This window comes from Phalacrocorax carbo, chromosome 8 (genome assembly GCF_963921805.1).
Source record: "Phalacrocorax carbo chromosome 8, bPhaCar2.1, whole genome shotgun sequence".
NCBI lineage: Eukaryota > Metazoa > Chordata > Aves > Suliformes > Phalacrocoracidae > Phalacrocorax > Phalacrocorax carbo.
Genome location: NC_087520.1, coordinates 17555058 through 17568007, shown reverse-complemented (window position 1 = coordinate 17568007; position 12950 = coordinate 17555058). Strand labels below are relative to the sequence as shown.

Below are 12950 nucleotides of genomic sequence, written 5' to 3'. Positions count from 1 at the left end.
GCCAGCCTTACTCTGATGACTCCCACCATCCTCTTTACCTACCTGAGCAGATCACACAGCTTTTGATGTCATCTTCTGGCATCTCTCAGCAAAGCCCAGAGCTCTCAAGGGAGCCAGGCAGTCTCATCCCAGCCCAGCAGTGCAAGGCCCTGGTGCTTAGGATGCTTGTCTCATGGAAGTCATTAGTGACCTGATCAAGGCAACAGTCAGGTAACTGCAAAAGAGATCACACATCACACTCGTGGACTGAACATTAATGTAACACACCAGGGAGTTGTGAAACAACTTGCAGTTACCAGGACAGTGGAGTACAAGCTGTGGGGTGTACCAGCTACGAGCAAACACACACATCCACATCACTGCCCTGTGCAGGTGGTCTGTACCAGCCCTCAAAAAAGGGCTGGCTTCCTGAGTGCCTCTCAGGACAGCAGTGTTTGGCTGCAAGCCGTGGGAGCAGCACCACCAGCTGCCAGCAGTGCTGGTGCAGGCAGGCAGCAGTTTTACCTGGAGGAGCAAGAAGCCCAGGGGAGGAGCAGATCAATTAACTACATTCCCTCAGAGGACGACACAAGGGAAATGCCTTTCCCTGCAGCAGCAATGTTTTGGATCCCTACAGAATTGGCAAACCCCTTTGCTGGGTGTGTGTCAGTCTCGAGCAACCACAAGGCAGCAGGCCATGGTTCCTGCCTTCGCTGTGGGATTTGTTGGAAGCTCTGCTGTGCAAGGTAAAGCAGCACAGAAATGAGGCTTTGCTACCATTAGAGAGTAGGTGTTGCACTTGATTTAGGTGCTTGCTGGCATATGCATGTGTGTGTATATATACATACACATATATATCTTTACGTGTATATATAGAGAAAAAAAAAGATACACATATCTATTAATCTGATGTCCCAAGTTCTTTCCCATATAGATGGGGGTAGGGCTCGGCTACGATAGCTAGGCAGTGCCTAGCACTTAGTGGGCATGAGTCTGGCACTTAAGCACACATATGTGTAAGCATGTGCTCCTGATGGCGGGCTGAACAATGCCCACAAACAAAACTAGACTTAGCTCTAGTGCCGTGCTGGCAACAGCATGACAGCCATATGTGCTGGGGGCTTCTCCAGCTGCCCAAATCACGTGCTGTGCTGCCAGACCATCTCCTGTGCACCCACTCGTGCTGTGGCCATTCCCTCCCTCCCCCCGGTGCTGGGCTGGATGCAGGCAGAAGGCCAGGCCCCCCTGGAGCATCCACCATGGGGTCAGGGAGCAGCAGGGGCTGGCTGCTCCAGGGGCTGGGGTGCTGAGTGCAGTACCATGGGACAGGTCTAGCAGCGCCTCCCCAGCCAGGACCCCCTCCCACCATACCTGAGGGAGGTGCAGGGCAGGCCTGGGAACGCCAGTGGTGACCAACCAAGAGTCCCAGTCACAGGAGCAACTGGGTGCTGCGTCAGGGCCAAGGCCAGGCCAGGCAGGGACAGGTTCAGTGACGGTAACAGCGTCAGCCACAGTCCAACGATGGCCACAGTGACCAGGCAGAGCCAAGCATCAGGGTCCAGGTCCAGAGCAGCGGGTGCATGTCCAGGAACTGTCATGGCTGAGGCCACCCTGTGGAGCTGCCTGCAGGCTCTCCTTGAGCAGAAGTGGGACAGCCCTCTCCAGGTGGTCCCTGGGTGCTGGCACCAAACCCTACCCTGGCAGGGGAGGCAGGCACAGCAGCAGGGTCCTGGCACCCCTCGGTGAGGGGCAGCCACTCAGGCCTGGCATCAGTAGTGCTTGTGAAGCACCTTCGTTGTAGCAGGAGTGTGCAGGATGTCCGGGGGCAGCTCAGAGTCCCTGTGGGGCTATTTTGGGGGACGTGCAGCCAGGGATGGGGCCAGCTCCCATGTTGCCAGGGCTGACTGTAGGGTGTGGGGCAGGCAGCAGGTGCCAGGGCACCCCGAGGGGCCTCAGGGCAGGGCAGAGGGATTCAGGCCACTAATGAGGAAATGGGGACCCACAGCTGGGCTGGGGGTGAAGCAGGTCACTGAGGAGCCCTGGCCAGGTTGGGGACTGATGCCATGGGGAGGTCGGAGCCCAGGCTGGGCTGGGGGTGGGTATCACTCAGAAGTAAGGGGCTGGTTGGGGGAGCCCTGGGACGGGGCTGCATGTCAGTTCAGGGGAGACATGGGGAATCAGCTCCTGCCCAGCCATGGTGCTGGAGTGGAGTGTGAGATGGCCCGAGCTGACTGTCGGGATGCTCAAGTGCAAGTGGTGCCCCGAGGGAAAGGGGCCGGGAGTTGAGTGGGATAACAGGGCTGGCAGGGCAGCTGCTCGGCCCCACAGTACCTGAGCTGGGCCAGGGGTGGGAGCCAGGGTCAGCCAAGAGTCCAGATCATCAGACACATCCACAGGGATGCGGTCCGAGGTTGAGCCGGGAAGGTGAGTCATCAAGGGAAGTCAGGATCAGGTCCAGTGACAGCAACCAGGGTCAGCCACAGTCTAGCGATCGCCAGGCAAGTTCATAATGACGAAAGGCTGAGGTCAAGCCGGGAAGTCAGTCTGTGGGTCAAGGTCCAGGTCTGGATTACTGCGGTCCATGGCTGGGCACAGGCACGGCTGTTGCTCCAGCCAGGCCCCAGCAGCAAAACCTCAACTTGAACCGGCTCCCACAAGAAGGGATGGTCGGCCTTGGCCAGGGCCTCCCTGCAAGACTTTATGGCAACCTCTCTACGGTTGCTTTCTAAGTTGGCCTCAAGCCCAGGGAGTCAAACCCCCATAGCAGCTGGAGGGAGAAATGGAGGAATGCTCTCACAGCCCTTACAAATAGTTGCGGTAAAATCTTCAGTTACGTTCATTTTCTCTGTACTGGGGTCAGTGGGACTCAGGCCTATCAGAGGCTGAGAGAAACAGCTGGGCTGGCAGCGACCTCTGCAGGGCTCTGTCCCAAACTGATGCTCAAAGCGCACCACCTACATCAGGCTGCTCAGGGCTTTTGCTTCGCTACAGCAAGTGACATACCTGGAAGAGTCTGTTGCACTCCATTATCATGTGGGCCAAGCCCTGCGTTGCTGCCAGATTCTCACTCAGCTCCCTCTGATCTGGCTTCCCCAAGCTGCACTTCCTCTGACTAGCTCTGCGGAGAGGGGAAGGTGAAAGGAAGGCTGTGTAAGTGAGATGCTGTAAACCACAAGTACAATGTGCCTACTTGGCTGGCCTGCCCGTGGGGCTGGAAACCAGCAGCTTCAGCAAAAACACATCTCACTGAAGGCCCCTTACAGGCCATGTAAAGGCTCATGTTATGTTACTGCAGCAAGGTCTGTAGTGAACACTCCCTCTCAGCACACTCTGAAAGTGCCCGGGGCAGTACTGACCAGTAGTAACATATGTCCAAGAAAGGCAAGTCAAGGCTTTTTATTCCCCAAACACATCATCACACATTGACCAAAGACAGCCATGACTCCAAACTGATTTGTGCGTAGCCTTCAAATAGCAAGCTCTTTTGCAGAACCTTTTAAATCCTTTGGCCCAAACCACACCAAACATGTTTCAAAAACAGTCCCCTCTTTTAATTCATAATCATTCTATGACATCATTAATCCTGGCTTCTAATACTTTTATCTATGTGCATTCCTGCCAAATGGCTTGAAAATAGGGTGGAAGATAAGCATCCTGAGCTCTGCTCTTCAAAGTCAGACCTGTCAGCTTCTACCCTTTGAAGTCAGAACCCTGCACTATGGTATTAATGCCCAGTTACAAAAAAGCTAAAGCTTCAAAGCACCCTGGCTTCTAAACAGTGACAACAAAGAGAAAACTCGGTTTCTATTTTTGGTCCTAGTATTTCAGCCTAATGTTTATGTAAAATAAAGTACATGCATTGTAATGTATTTTACATTATGTATTTTACATTTATGTAAAATAATGTACATGTTGAGGTACAACTCTCAAAGTATGATTCCCAGGTACTCAAACAGAACCACAACCCAAGAAGGACCTGCTGCCACTACAGCTATGTCACATCCCCAGCTGCCCTCGCAGTGACCACACAGCTCCCGGCCATGTGCCGGCTCAGCCCAAGGAGAGCTGGGCAGACCTAGGCTCCAGGCATTTCCAGATGTTTTGTGCCAGTCAAAAGAAAAGTCCTTAGTGTGTCCTTTCCCCTCTTTGTGCTAGCCAGAGCCTGTGTTATTATCCTGAAAGATGCCAACAGCACCTCTGACGGCTTCTGCTTTGGAACTAGACCTCATCTGTAGCTCCCCATGTGAGGTGATGAACTTGCTACTCTGATGGGTGCACAATGTTTCCATCAAAGTCAGCTGTCCTTTTCTACCCTGATATGTGTCTGTCCATACACAGAAGCATGGAGTAAAGCAAACAGCCATGCCTCAGGAGACCAGATAAGGCATGAATGCTCTCAGAGATTATTTGTCTACTTTGGCCCAAGGGCACCTTTCTCCCTGCACGTACAAACAGGGGATGTTATGCAACCCAGATACTTTTACTCATTAAGATAAATTTACAGAATCCCTGTGGCTCAGTTTGGCAGGAACAAGCCCTTTATCACCCAGCAGAACTAGTGCCAGCAACTGCTACAATCTGCCAGATATCTGCAGGGCCTTAAAGCTGCACCTGGGCTTAGGTTGCCCGTGCAGGAGCTACATTTTCAATGATCAGCACCACCTTAATGCAAACAGCGGGCTGCATGCTGGGTTCCTGGGCAGCTGGACCTGTGGCAACCGCAAAGAGTACAGGAGTTGTGAGGGAGGCAGGCTGGCTTGCATGCAGACTAGCCAGCAGCATAACAACGGGGCCTTACCATTGTTACCACTGGGCAATGAGCTGCTGGATCGCTGCATGCACTGTGGTCAGCTCTTGCTGGACCTGAACAGCTGTATTTGATACAAATGCCAAGACACATGCAGTATTTCCCCCTTAAAAGCAGACACCTATCCTATGCCAGCAACAGAAGACATTGTTCCAGCAAAGAACACTATGGACAGCAGCAATGCCAGCATTAAGATGCTAATACCTAGTGGAGGAGGAGGAACTATCCCGTCTCAGGGTGTTCAGGTGAAACAAAGAAGGTGCAAGACAGACAGCAATGTTGGTTGGGGTCATCTGGTTTTCCTCAACAAATGCAACCACATCTCGTAGAAAGAACAGGAGGATTTTCAAAGCTTCTCGGTTTTCCTTTGGGAGAAGGAGAATAGCAGCCTGGACAGCCTGAAACTGCTGATCCTTTGGCACATCTGAAAAGAGAAAAAAAATTATGAAAATCACATGCAACTTGCAGAGGAAGCATCCATCAACAGTGTCTCAAGCAGGGCATTGAAACTGTAGGTTCATCCATTTTCCTGACACGCTAGCTCACAACAGAGACCACGAAGGCCATTATCTCAGTCACATCACCCAAGTACAGTTTTCTCTTATTGCCTGTCAAGATGCACATTCGCACCCAGTGATGCTGGTGCTTGACTTGCAATTTATCTTGAACAACGTGCTAATGAACTTATCCTGAACCGGCTCTGGTTACAACCCAAATAAGGGCTTGTCTCCCCATAAAATATTACTATGGAATGTTACTTTGGAACAGATAGTGACTCTACTGTCTTCCTGTCAGCTTGAGGCATGAGGAGAACAGATGCTCAATTGAGAGCACAATGTTTTGCCAACAGATTTTCATACACACCAAAACCCAGTGTGGGACTGTGTGCCCAAACAGGTCCTGTGGGAGTGTAGGTATGATTCAACCTGCCATGCATCCCCCTATCGTGAGGATTTCTCCAGTTTACACCACTACAAAGGGTAGAAGATCACTTCAAGTAGAAGCAGAACATGCAGAACACGCAAAACTTGCTTCTTGGTGAAAGCAGTATATTTCATATTTCCAAAAGATAGTAATTTAATCTGGGCACTGGCTCAAGCCACGTGTGGCACAAAATGGGTGAGTAGAATTCCATCATTTGCTGTTTCTATCCCAAAACAGGACACAGGAGGTAGACGTGTCCAGGTTATAATAAATGGAAGAAAATGGGTCCACATCCATTGGCCATAGGAATTGTGGACCTCCTCACAGAAAGGATTTGCGGATGCAAGAAGACAACTTGCTTCAAAAAAATAAACAAACCATTTTAAGACAAATTTCTAAAAGCCTAACAGGTTAAAAAATAAAACCCAACCAAACTTTCACAAACCTGCACCACACATAGGACAGCAGCAGCTCATGTACTCATGTCAATAAAAGTCATATAAAACAGGCTGAAAACCAGTCCACTCAGAAATCCTATACTTTGACTTTCAAAACCTTTTCCCAAAAGAAGAAGAAACTCGCCTGTAGCAACATCATCATAAGTCCCTACAGCAAGGTTCTTCCCCAACCTAGCTGTGTCTTGAAAGTGAATTTCTTGAGGGCAAAGTACTGGAGACAGACCTGTTTAAAACTATATTCAATGCCTGATTTCAGCTTTGTTTCCAGGTTGAGCATCAAGGATAATTAACAGTGAGAGCACAGGCAAAAAGTTGCTGGCGTTACCAGGCAATGATGTTGTTTCACAGCAATTGTGCTTAGGCACCTTAATAAAGACATTTCATCAATATAATGTGGCTTCTTGCACAAGGAGCTGCTTCATACCATGAACAAGGGGACTGGATTCTTTCTTAATTTTGCATAAGGAAATGACCATCTGAAAACACAGTTTAGGAAAGCTGCTACAATATATGTTATTGCACTCGTCCTTCAAAGAACAGAAAAGATACAATGTTAGAAAATAGCTGGCCGATAGGATGCAGATGTGAAACTCTTAAGTCTGGAGTCACAATGAACTCATCTTTTCAGAAGCGTCCTGCCTGACTTATCTCCTCTGACTACAAGAGGACACAACACTAGTCCTAGTCTGGCCAATGCCTTGTACAGCTGAATATTAAGATATTCAAGGAACTGGAAAACTACAGCTTTTGTGACGTACATTGGTAGATGTGGAGGAAGGATTCACAGAGCCTGCTAGTAAATATAGGCTCAGGAAGGTCTCGGAAATACTGCTTCACCATATCAGCCACATCAAACGCTGACTGCCCTTCATAACATACGTTGTTTGGGTTGGTTTCATTCATTTCTCTTAAAGACAGAATCCTGGATTTGACACCGGATTTTCGGAACAGGCCAACCTACAGATAGAAGAAAATATTAAAGGCAGAGAGGACTTATCAGGATTCAAAACTCTGACAAATTGATTCTTCACTTTCCTTTTGACAGCTAAGACCCTGGTCTGGGTCTAGTCTGTGGTAGGAGGATCTAACACCAAAATATTTTTGTATCTTTAAAAGCGGCACAGCTATTCCTCCCAGGCAAACCATGACTGACACCCACAGAACCAGCTGTGAAAGGCTTACCAATTTTCATGTTTGTTTGCTTGCTTTTTATTTAATGCTAAATTACTCTTTTTTACTTTTAAAATCATTGCTATTGACATCTGTCAGTTTGCTTGAGGAGGCTATATTCACACATTAGAACTGTAAGTTTCTAGTACACCAGTGCATGTTCTTCCTGAAGCAAATGTACATTGATGCCCATATCGGAGCAAACAAACTCAGACTGTAAGATCCACACGGTTTGGGTTTAGCATCTGATATGCCTGATACATCTAATGTATCTGCAGGCTAGCAAAGGGCAATGCCATTCTGATGGAAATTATGATTTTATTTTTAATATGAATGTCAATCCAGTTTCAGACAAAACCTAGATTTAGAAGTTTCCCATAAACCTGACCTCAGGAAAGTGCCTGCTGAAAGTTTCACTGTGTGGCACTGAGACAGCATTTACATTCATCAGTTTATTTATATTAACTGAATGTATACCATGATCTCAAAAATGAAATGCACTGCCTTCATAAGAAACTGACTGCTCACTCTTCAGTATGTGCCACCAAACTGCACTGTAACTTCACAGGATGCACACATTTTTGTACTTTGGCACAATATTACACATATATACAATTGAAAAGCACAGAAAAAAGAAAGCCCTTTACTTAAGTAAAGTGTCATGTCACAGGGACTCTCATTTCTGTACCTATGCTATGGAAATAGTATGTGCAACACACGCTTTCACTGCCATGCACACATCTCCCCTTATTGGATAAAAACAGATTTGAGATCCAGAAAAAGACGTTACAGGCATTGTAACATATTTTAGTGGTGCGTTTCAGCTAAAACAAGATTAATTACCACACTACCAGCAGCCACAGAACAGAGTACTTCCCAAGGTAGCAGAGACATGCTAGCTCACCAGGAGAAGACAGCTTGACTGCCTGCACCGAGGGAACTGACTGCAGATGATTTCAGTGAGGTAAAGCACAGAAATACAATATAGAACTAAAGGCATTTCCAGAAGTAAACAGCCTTAGTATTTCTTTGCAGGCCACCTGCTCAGACCTACTCCTTTCTGCCTATTCAGAGCCTTAGGAGGCGAGAAAGTCCCTCACAAAGGCTGGAAGCAGAGATTGGTTCCCTGAAGACGATCCGTAATGGAACAGAGCTGCTCTGGGCTGCCTCAAGTTCACACCTGGTCAAGAAAGTGGCTTCTTAGATAGTCCAGTGCTTGCAGTATGCCGTTAGGCAGTGGATGGCTTGTTCGCTGAACATTCAGAAGCAAAGGAACCCCAAAGACATTTTTGTCCTTGTAGTCAGAGGCTTTTGTTTTTTTAATGAACTTTGGTATAGTCCTGAAAAAAAAAAAAAAGTGCATCCAACTTACTAGCTCTCCAGCACAGTTCCGCCTGCTACTCCAGTTACATGTATGGGAAAGGATTTAGCAATACTTTTCACATCCCCAAATTCTGCCACATGCCTGTACACATACCACCAAAAGATAGAGAGAAAATCATCAAGGGCAATTACAGGAATGACTTCCTCATTTCACAACTGAAATTAGCTTTACTAAAACATCCTTGTGGGAAATATGTTCTATCCCTTTAGGACACTGCAGCCTTTATTTCACTTCTTTTTCTATATTCAAGTACCAGATCCCTACCACAAGATGCTAACTGGTATTTCTAAGTGCTATGAGTGAGCGACTTTGTCATTTTTTCAGTTCAAACCAGGACTTGACACTGAAGAGATGAATTCTCAGCCCAGCCAGTTCTCACCTCAGGTCCTGCAATTTCTGTGAAGAACCTCTGATAAAGCCCTAAAAACAGGCAAATTTAAAGAGGAAACTATAAAGTGCTTTAAAATCAGTAACAATATGACCACCAGCAAGGAGCAAAGGTGCAGTCCGTAGCAGATGAAGTCCTGGAGCCATTGAAATAACCACAAATTGCCAGCTATTTAACGGGATGAAATTCCTCATCTTGAATATGTGTAATCTAGGCAGACCTGCTTACATCAATCCTCTCTTTTCAGCACAGGTTGCTTTAATATTAGACAACTTACCAGTTCCAGCCCTGCTTACTGGAAGGGGAGTATCTGTCCATCAAAGCAGTGAGTTTCAACAAAGCCAGCTTTTGTGTCCGGGCTAGCTGGGCAGCTGACTGGCTATCAGTCTGGATGGAAAGGCTTTCCAAGTTCACGTTCTCTTCCACAGATCCATGTTGCTTCCCCTGCCTATGGGATAAATATTATTTAAGCTTAGGACTATTTCCATTGTCCCTGTTAGTTTTCTGCCTGCATCTGTGAAGCACTTAAGAATCTAAATGACCTGCAGTTCCCAACCACCATATGGTTAGTTGCATTTAAACAAGGTACTTCTCATCCAGGAGGTACCCTGGCAATACAAAATGTTTCAATAAGAAACACAGCAAGCTAGCCGTAAAGTCTGATTCTGAATGTCTAAGTGCTCATGCAGATGGTGAGCAGCCTACTTCCAACAGAGGTCAGAGCAGATGTAGATACCAGAGTGCCTACAGACCAATAGTACCTGCCACCAGCAGTGCAGACCCTGCTACCCAGAACAGACTTACTTAAGAACACCCTGTTCTGGAAAAGCAATTACATTTTGAGGGAGGAGAATCAATAGGGAAAGGTTCCCAAGTGGCAGTCTACTAGGGAGACCCAAGGATGGCTGACCTGTTGGTCTTTTTAGAGTCTGTCGTGTATGCCAGGTCTGCAGAAGTGAACTCCTTGCCTAGTTCACAGCTGCTCTCTCCCTTAGGGGTTGGGAGGTTTGCTGTTGAGCCCTCTGTTTCAAGACAGATTTCTTTAGGTGGGGATGGATACAAAGAGGTCAAGTCACTGGCAAAGTCTGAATCCCCATCATCTGAGAACTTCTCTGTCCACTGCTCAACCAACTTTTTGAGACCATTGACATCTTCTATAACATTGTTCATTTCTGTAAAAACATCATCATCACCAACTTCTATTGCCTCCAGCTGATCAAGTTCAACATTGGGCATGTTGTCATATACACTTAGCCTGTTATCTGTGCATGAAAGGGGGTTCCTGGGGCCTTTGGAGTCCTTGGAATTGCTTCTGCTCTGGCTCCTTCTGCACCCATGAAAACTCCCAGTCCGCCAGTTGATGGAAGAGTTGTCTATTGGAGACAGGGAACAGTTTGTAAGTGCTTTAGGGAAAGTGCCAGGTTTATGGCCTTGTGGTATTTCAAACATCTGGTTCACTCGTAACTTCATGTCATTTTTTAGATTTGGCTGAGAGAGGTCATTCCACAGCAAGAGCTTGTTAGAATCCAAGTCCTCTGCATACACCCCCCTTCCTTCACAGTGGCTTTGTGGTTTTATAACTGGACTTGGAGCGCTCACTGTGCTGCTATTTTCAGACTGATTGCTGCTATTGCAACTCTGGGGAGAAAAGGAAGAAATGTTCTTTGTTTGGACACCAGAGAGGTCAGAAATATTTATACAGTTCAGCATCTTCATCTTTTCTTCATTAAGTCCTTCCAGAAGAACAGGTTCACTTATTATGGGTTTGGCCTTTGGCTGACCACTCCTTAAGTTGCAGCTCCTTAAGTGCAACTTCTCCATTTTCTTTAGAAGGCTCTTCCTCTTTTTATATGGTGATTTATCAAAAAGCTTCTCCTCAGTGGTGGTATTTAAAAAATCACTGGGGGGAGGAGAGCAACTAAAAGTAGAGTCTGGTGAAGGCACCTTAATTGAGGAACACCTTGGGGAACTCGTGCTGTTTTCCACATCTTCAAAAGGTTTTGGGAAGCTAACAACATCACTGTCACCACTGCTAGTACTGTGAATTGAGGATACATCATGTTTCTCGCCATGATCCAGAAAGACAGTAGCCTCATTGCTGCTGCTCTTCAGTATTGGGCTGCCTGGGACTGATGCACTAGCACCTTCCTCTCCTGGGAAACCTTCTAGGCTCTCGATACGAGACCATCTCTGACTGCACCTCTCATAAGCCCATTTGTTACTTATTGCACAGGGTTCATCTTCTTCGGAATCATCACTCTTAGAAGGAAAAAAAAAAGTACAGTTCAAGGGCAAAGTTTGGCAAACTTTACATTATCAAAAAATGTAACAAAAAGGAGACTTAATTTTTCTGCCTACCTCCAAAATCCCCAAGACCAACATATGGAAATGTAAACATTCAGTTACAGGGCAGGTCTGCCCTGAGCTTTGTTCTGTTAGTTGAAGACTATGTTGACAAATTACATGCTGCTGGCAAATCTGGTTTACCACAGGAAAAGACAACAGATTTGATCTGAGGATGAAAAATTCTGTTTTGTGGCAAATCCAGAAGTTTTGAAAGATAATTGTATTGGGTTTACATGGCCTTTCCTAAAACCAAACAAATCAAACACTCTTTCACACTTCTGTGACCAAAACTCATCCATTTTCAGGTAAAGAAGCATTTGGCTGTGGGACTGTGGCAGCATCAATATCTGACACACCCTCTTGGAGACCTCAGCCTCACCGGCCGTTTGCCCCAGGTGGTCCATTTGCTGTATTGTCCACACTCCAAGTGAGTGCCTGGCCAGCAAACTGTTAGAGAGATGGGAATGACCTGCCTCTTTCCTGTGGACCCTCTCTTGCCCCATTCTTTTCTGATGGCAGAGTGGAACTTTCCAGAAAACTAGACATTTTTCCAAAAGATGACATTATTTTCTTGCTAGTCCTGCAGTTAATCCACGGTACCTAAAAGCTTTTACTATCCTGGTGTTAATCAGCCAAGATGTGGTTCTAACTCTGTTTTATCTACGATACTTTTTTTTGCAGGAGAGGCTAAAGCCAGCACCTACCCAGCTTCTATTGGCTGGACATTTGGCACTGACACTAGTTACATTGTCCATCTTAATTTCTTGTCCTTTGTTTAGTCAATAAGAGTGAAATTTCACTTTCGGGCCTTAAATAAGATGTGAAACTACTTAGGAAAGCAATAAAAGACATGCTGAGGTGGAGCCTTGGTGCAATTATTGGGCAGTAATATGTGTCAAATTATTTTTTAAAACTGTTTCAAAACCTGCCCCTAACCTACCTTACAAAGTTACAAAATGAACATTACAGAATTTCAACCTCCATTACTATGTTTTTCAGCAGAAAATGCAAATGGAAGAACTTTGCAGGGTGGAAAAGAATAGAAACTAAAGTTCAGAAATTGCTAATCCTTTGTAGACCTTTTAAATACAGGGTTTTTTTATATAATAGCTAAACAGATTTTTAATAAGAAAATTAACCATGTTTTATGAAAATACCTGTTTCCTCTGACAGCTTATTTCCACTTTCATTGATGCATACTTGTTCAATGTGTTCAATCTTCTAGGGTATAAGAAAAAAGACAGACGTTTTAAATTTAAACTATTTTATTTCTTGACAACAAACATGCACCAAACTAGTTGTGAACTTCTACCATGGAGTCTTCATTATTGGTGTCAAAGACTGACCTTCTCTTAGAGGTTCTCCATATATTTTGCCAAAAACAGCGCCAACTAACAACCCCGTCTTAAAATTAGAGAAGAGGGACATAATTAATCAGTTAATTAAAATAATATTATGAGATTTAATGATTGTGAAAATGAAAGAAACTGTTAG

The 12950-nt window shown here is 45.9% G+C and overlaps 1 protein-coding gene across 8 annotated transcripts in view; it reads right to left on the bottom strand.

The window, feature by feature from the left end:
* The window catches only part of LOC104046370 (rho GTPase-activating protein 7-like), a 64047-nt gene that overhangs the window by 11059 nt on the left and 40038 nt on the right, over nucleotides 1-12950 (bottom strand). For 3 of the 8 annotated variants that reach the window (XM_064458937.1, XM_064458938.1, XM_064458940.1), the window contains exons 4-11: nucleotides 12614-12677; nucleotides 10021-11369; nucleotides 9388-9558; nucleotides 8519-8678; nucleotides 6927-7125; nucleotides 4991-5210; nucleotides 2983-3097; nucleotides 43-214 (exon numbers count right to left, since the gene is read on the bottom strand). In XM_064458937.1, the coding sequence (XP_064315007.1) occupies nucleotides 86-214; nucleotides 2983-3097; nucleotides 4991-5210; nucleotides 6927-7125; nucleotides 8519-8678; nucleotides 9388-9558; nucleotides 10021-11369; nucleotides 12614-12677 (2407 nt within the window). In that variant the 3' untranslated portion in view covers nucleotides 43-85. Of the gene's footprint in view, nucleotides 1-42; nucleotides 2524-2982; nucleotides 3098-4990; nucleotides 5211-6910; nucleotides 7126-8518; nucleotides 8679-9387; nucleotides 9559-10020; nucleotides 11370-12613; nucleotides 12678-12950 lie in introns of those variants that run through there. The other 5 variants (XR_010374198.1, XR_010374197.1, XM_064458941.1 and 2 more) reach the window with 5 other exon arrangements.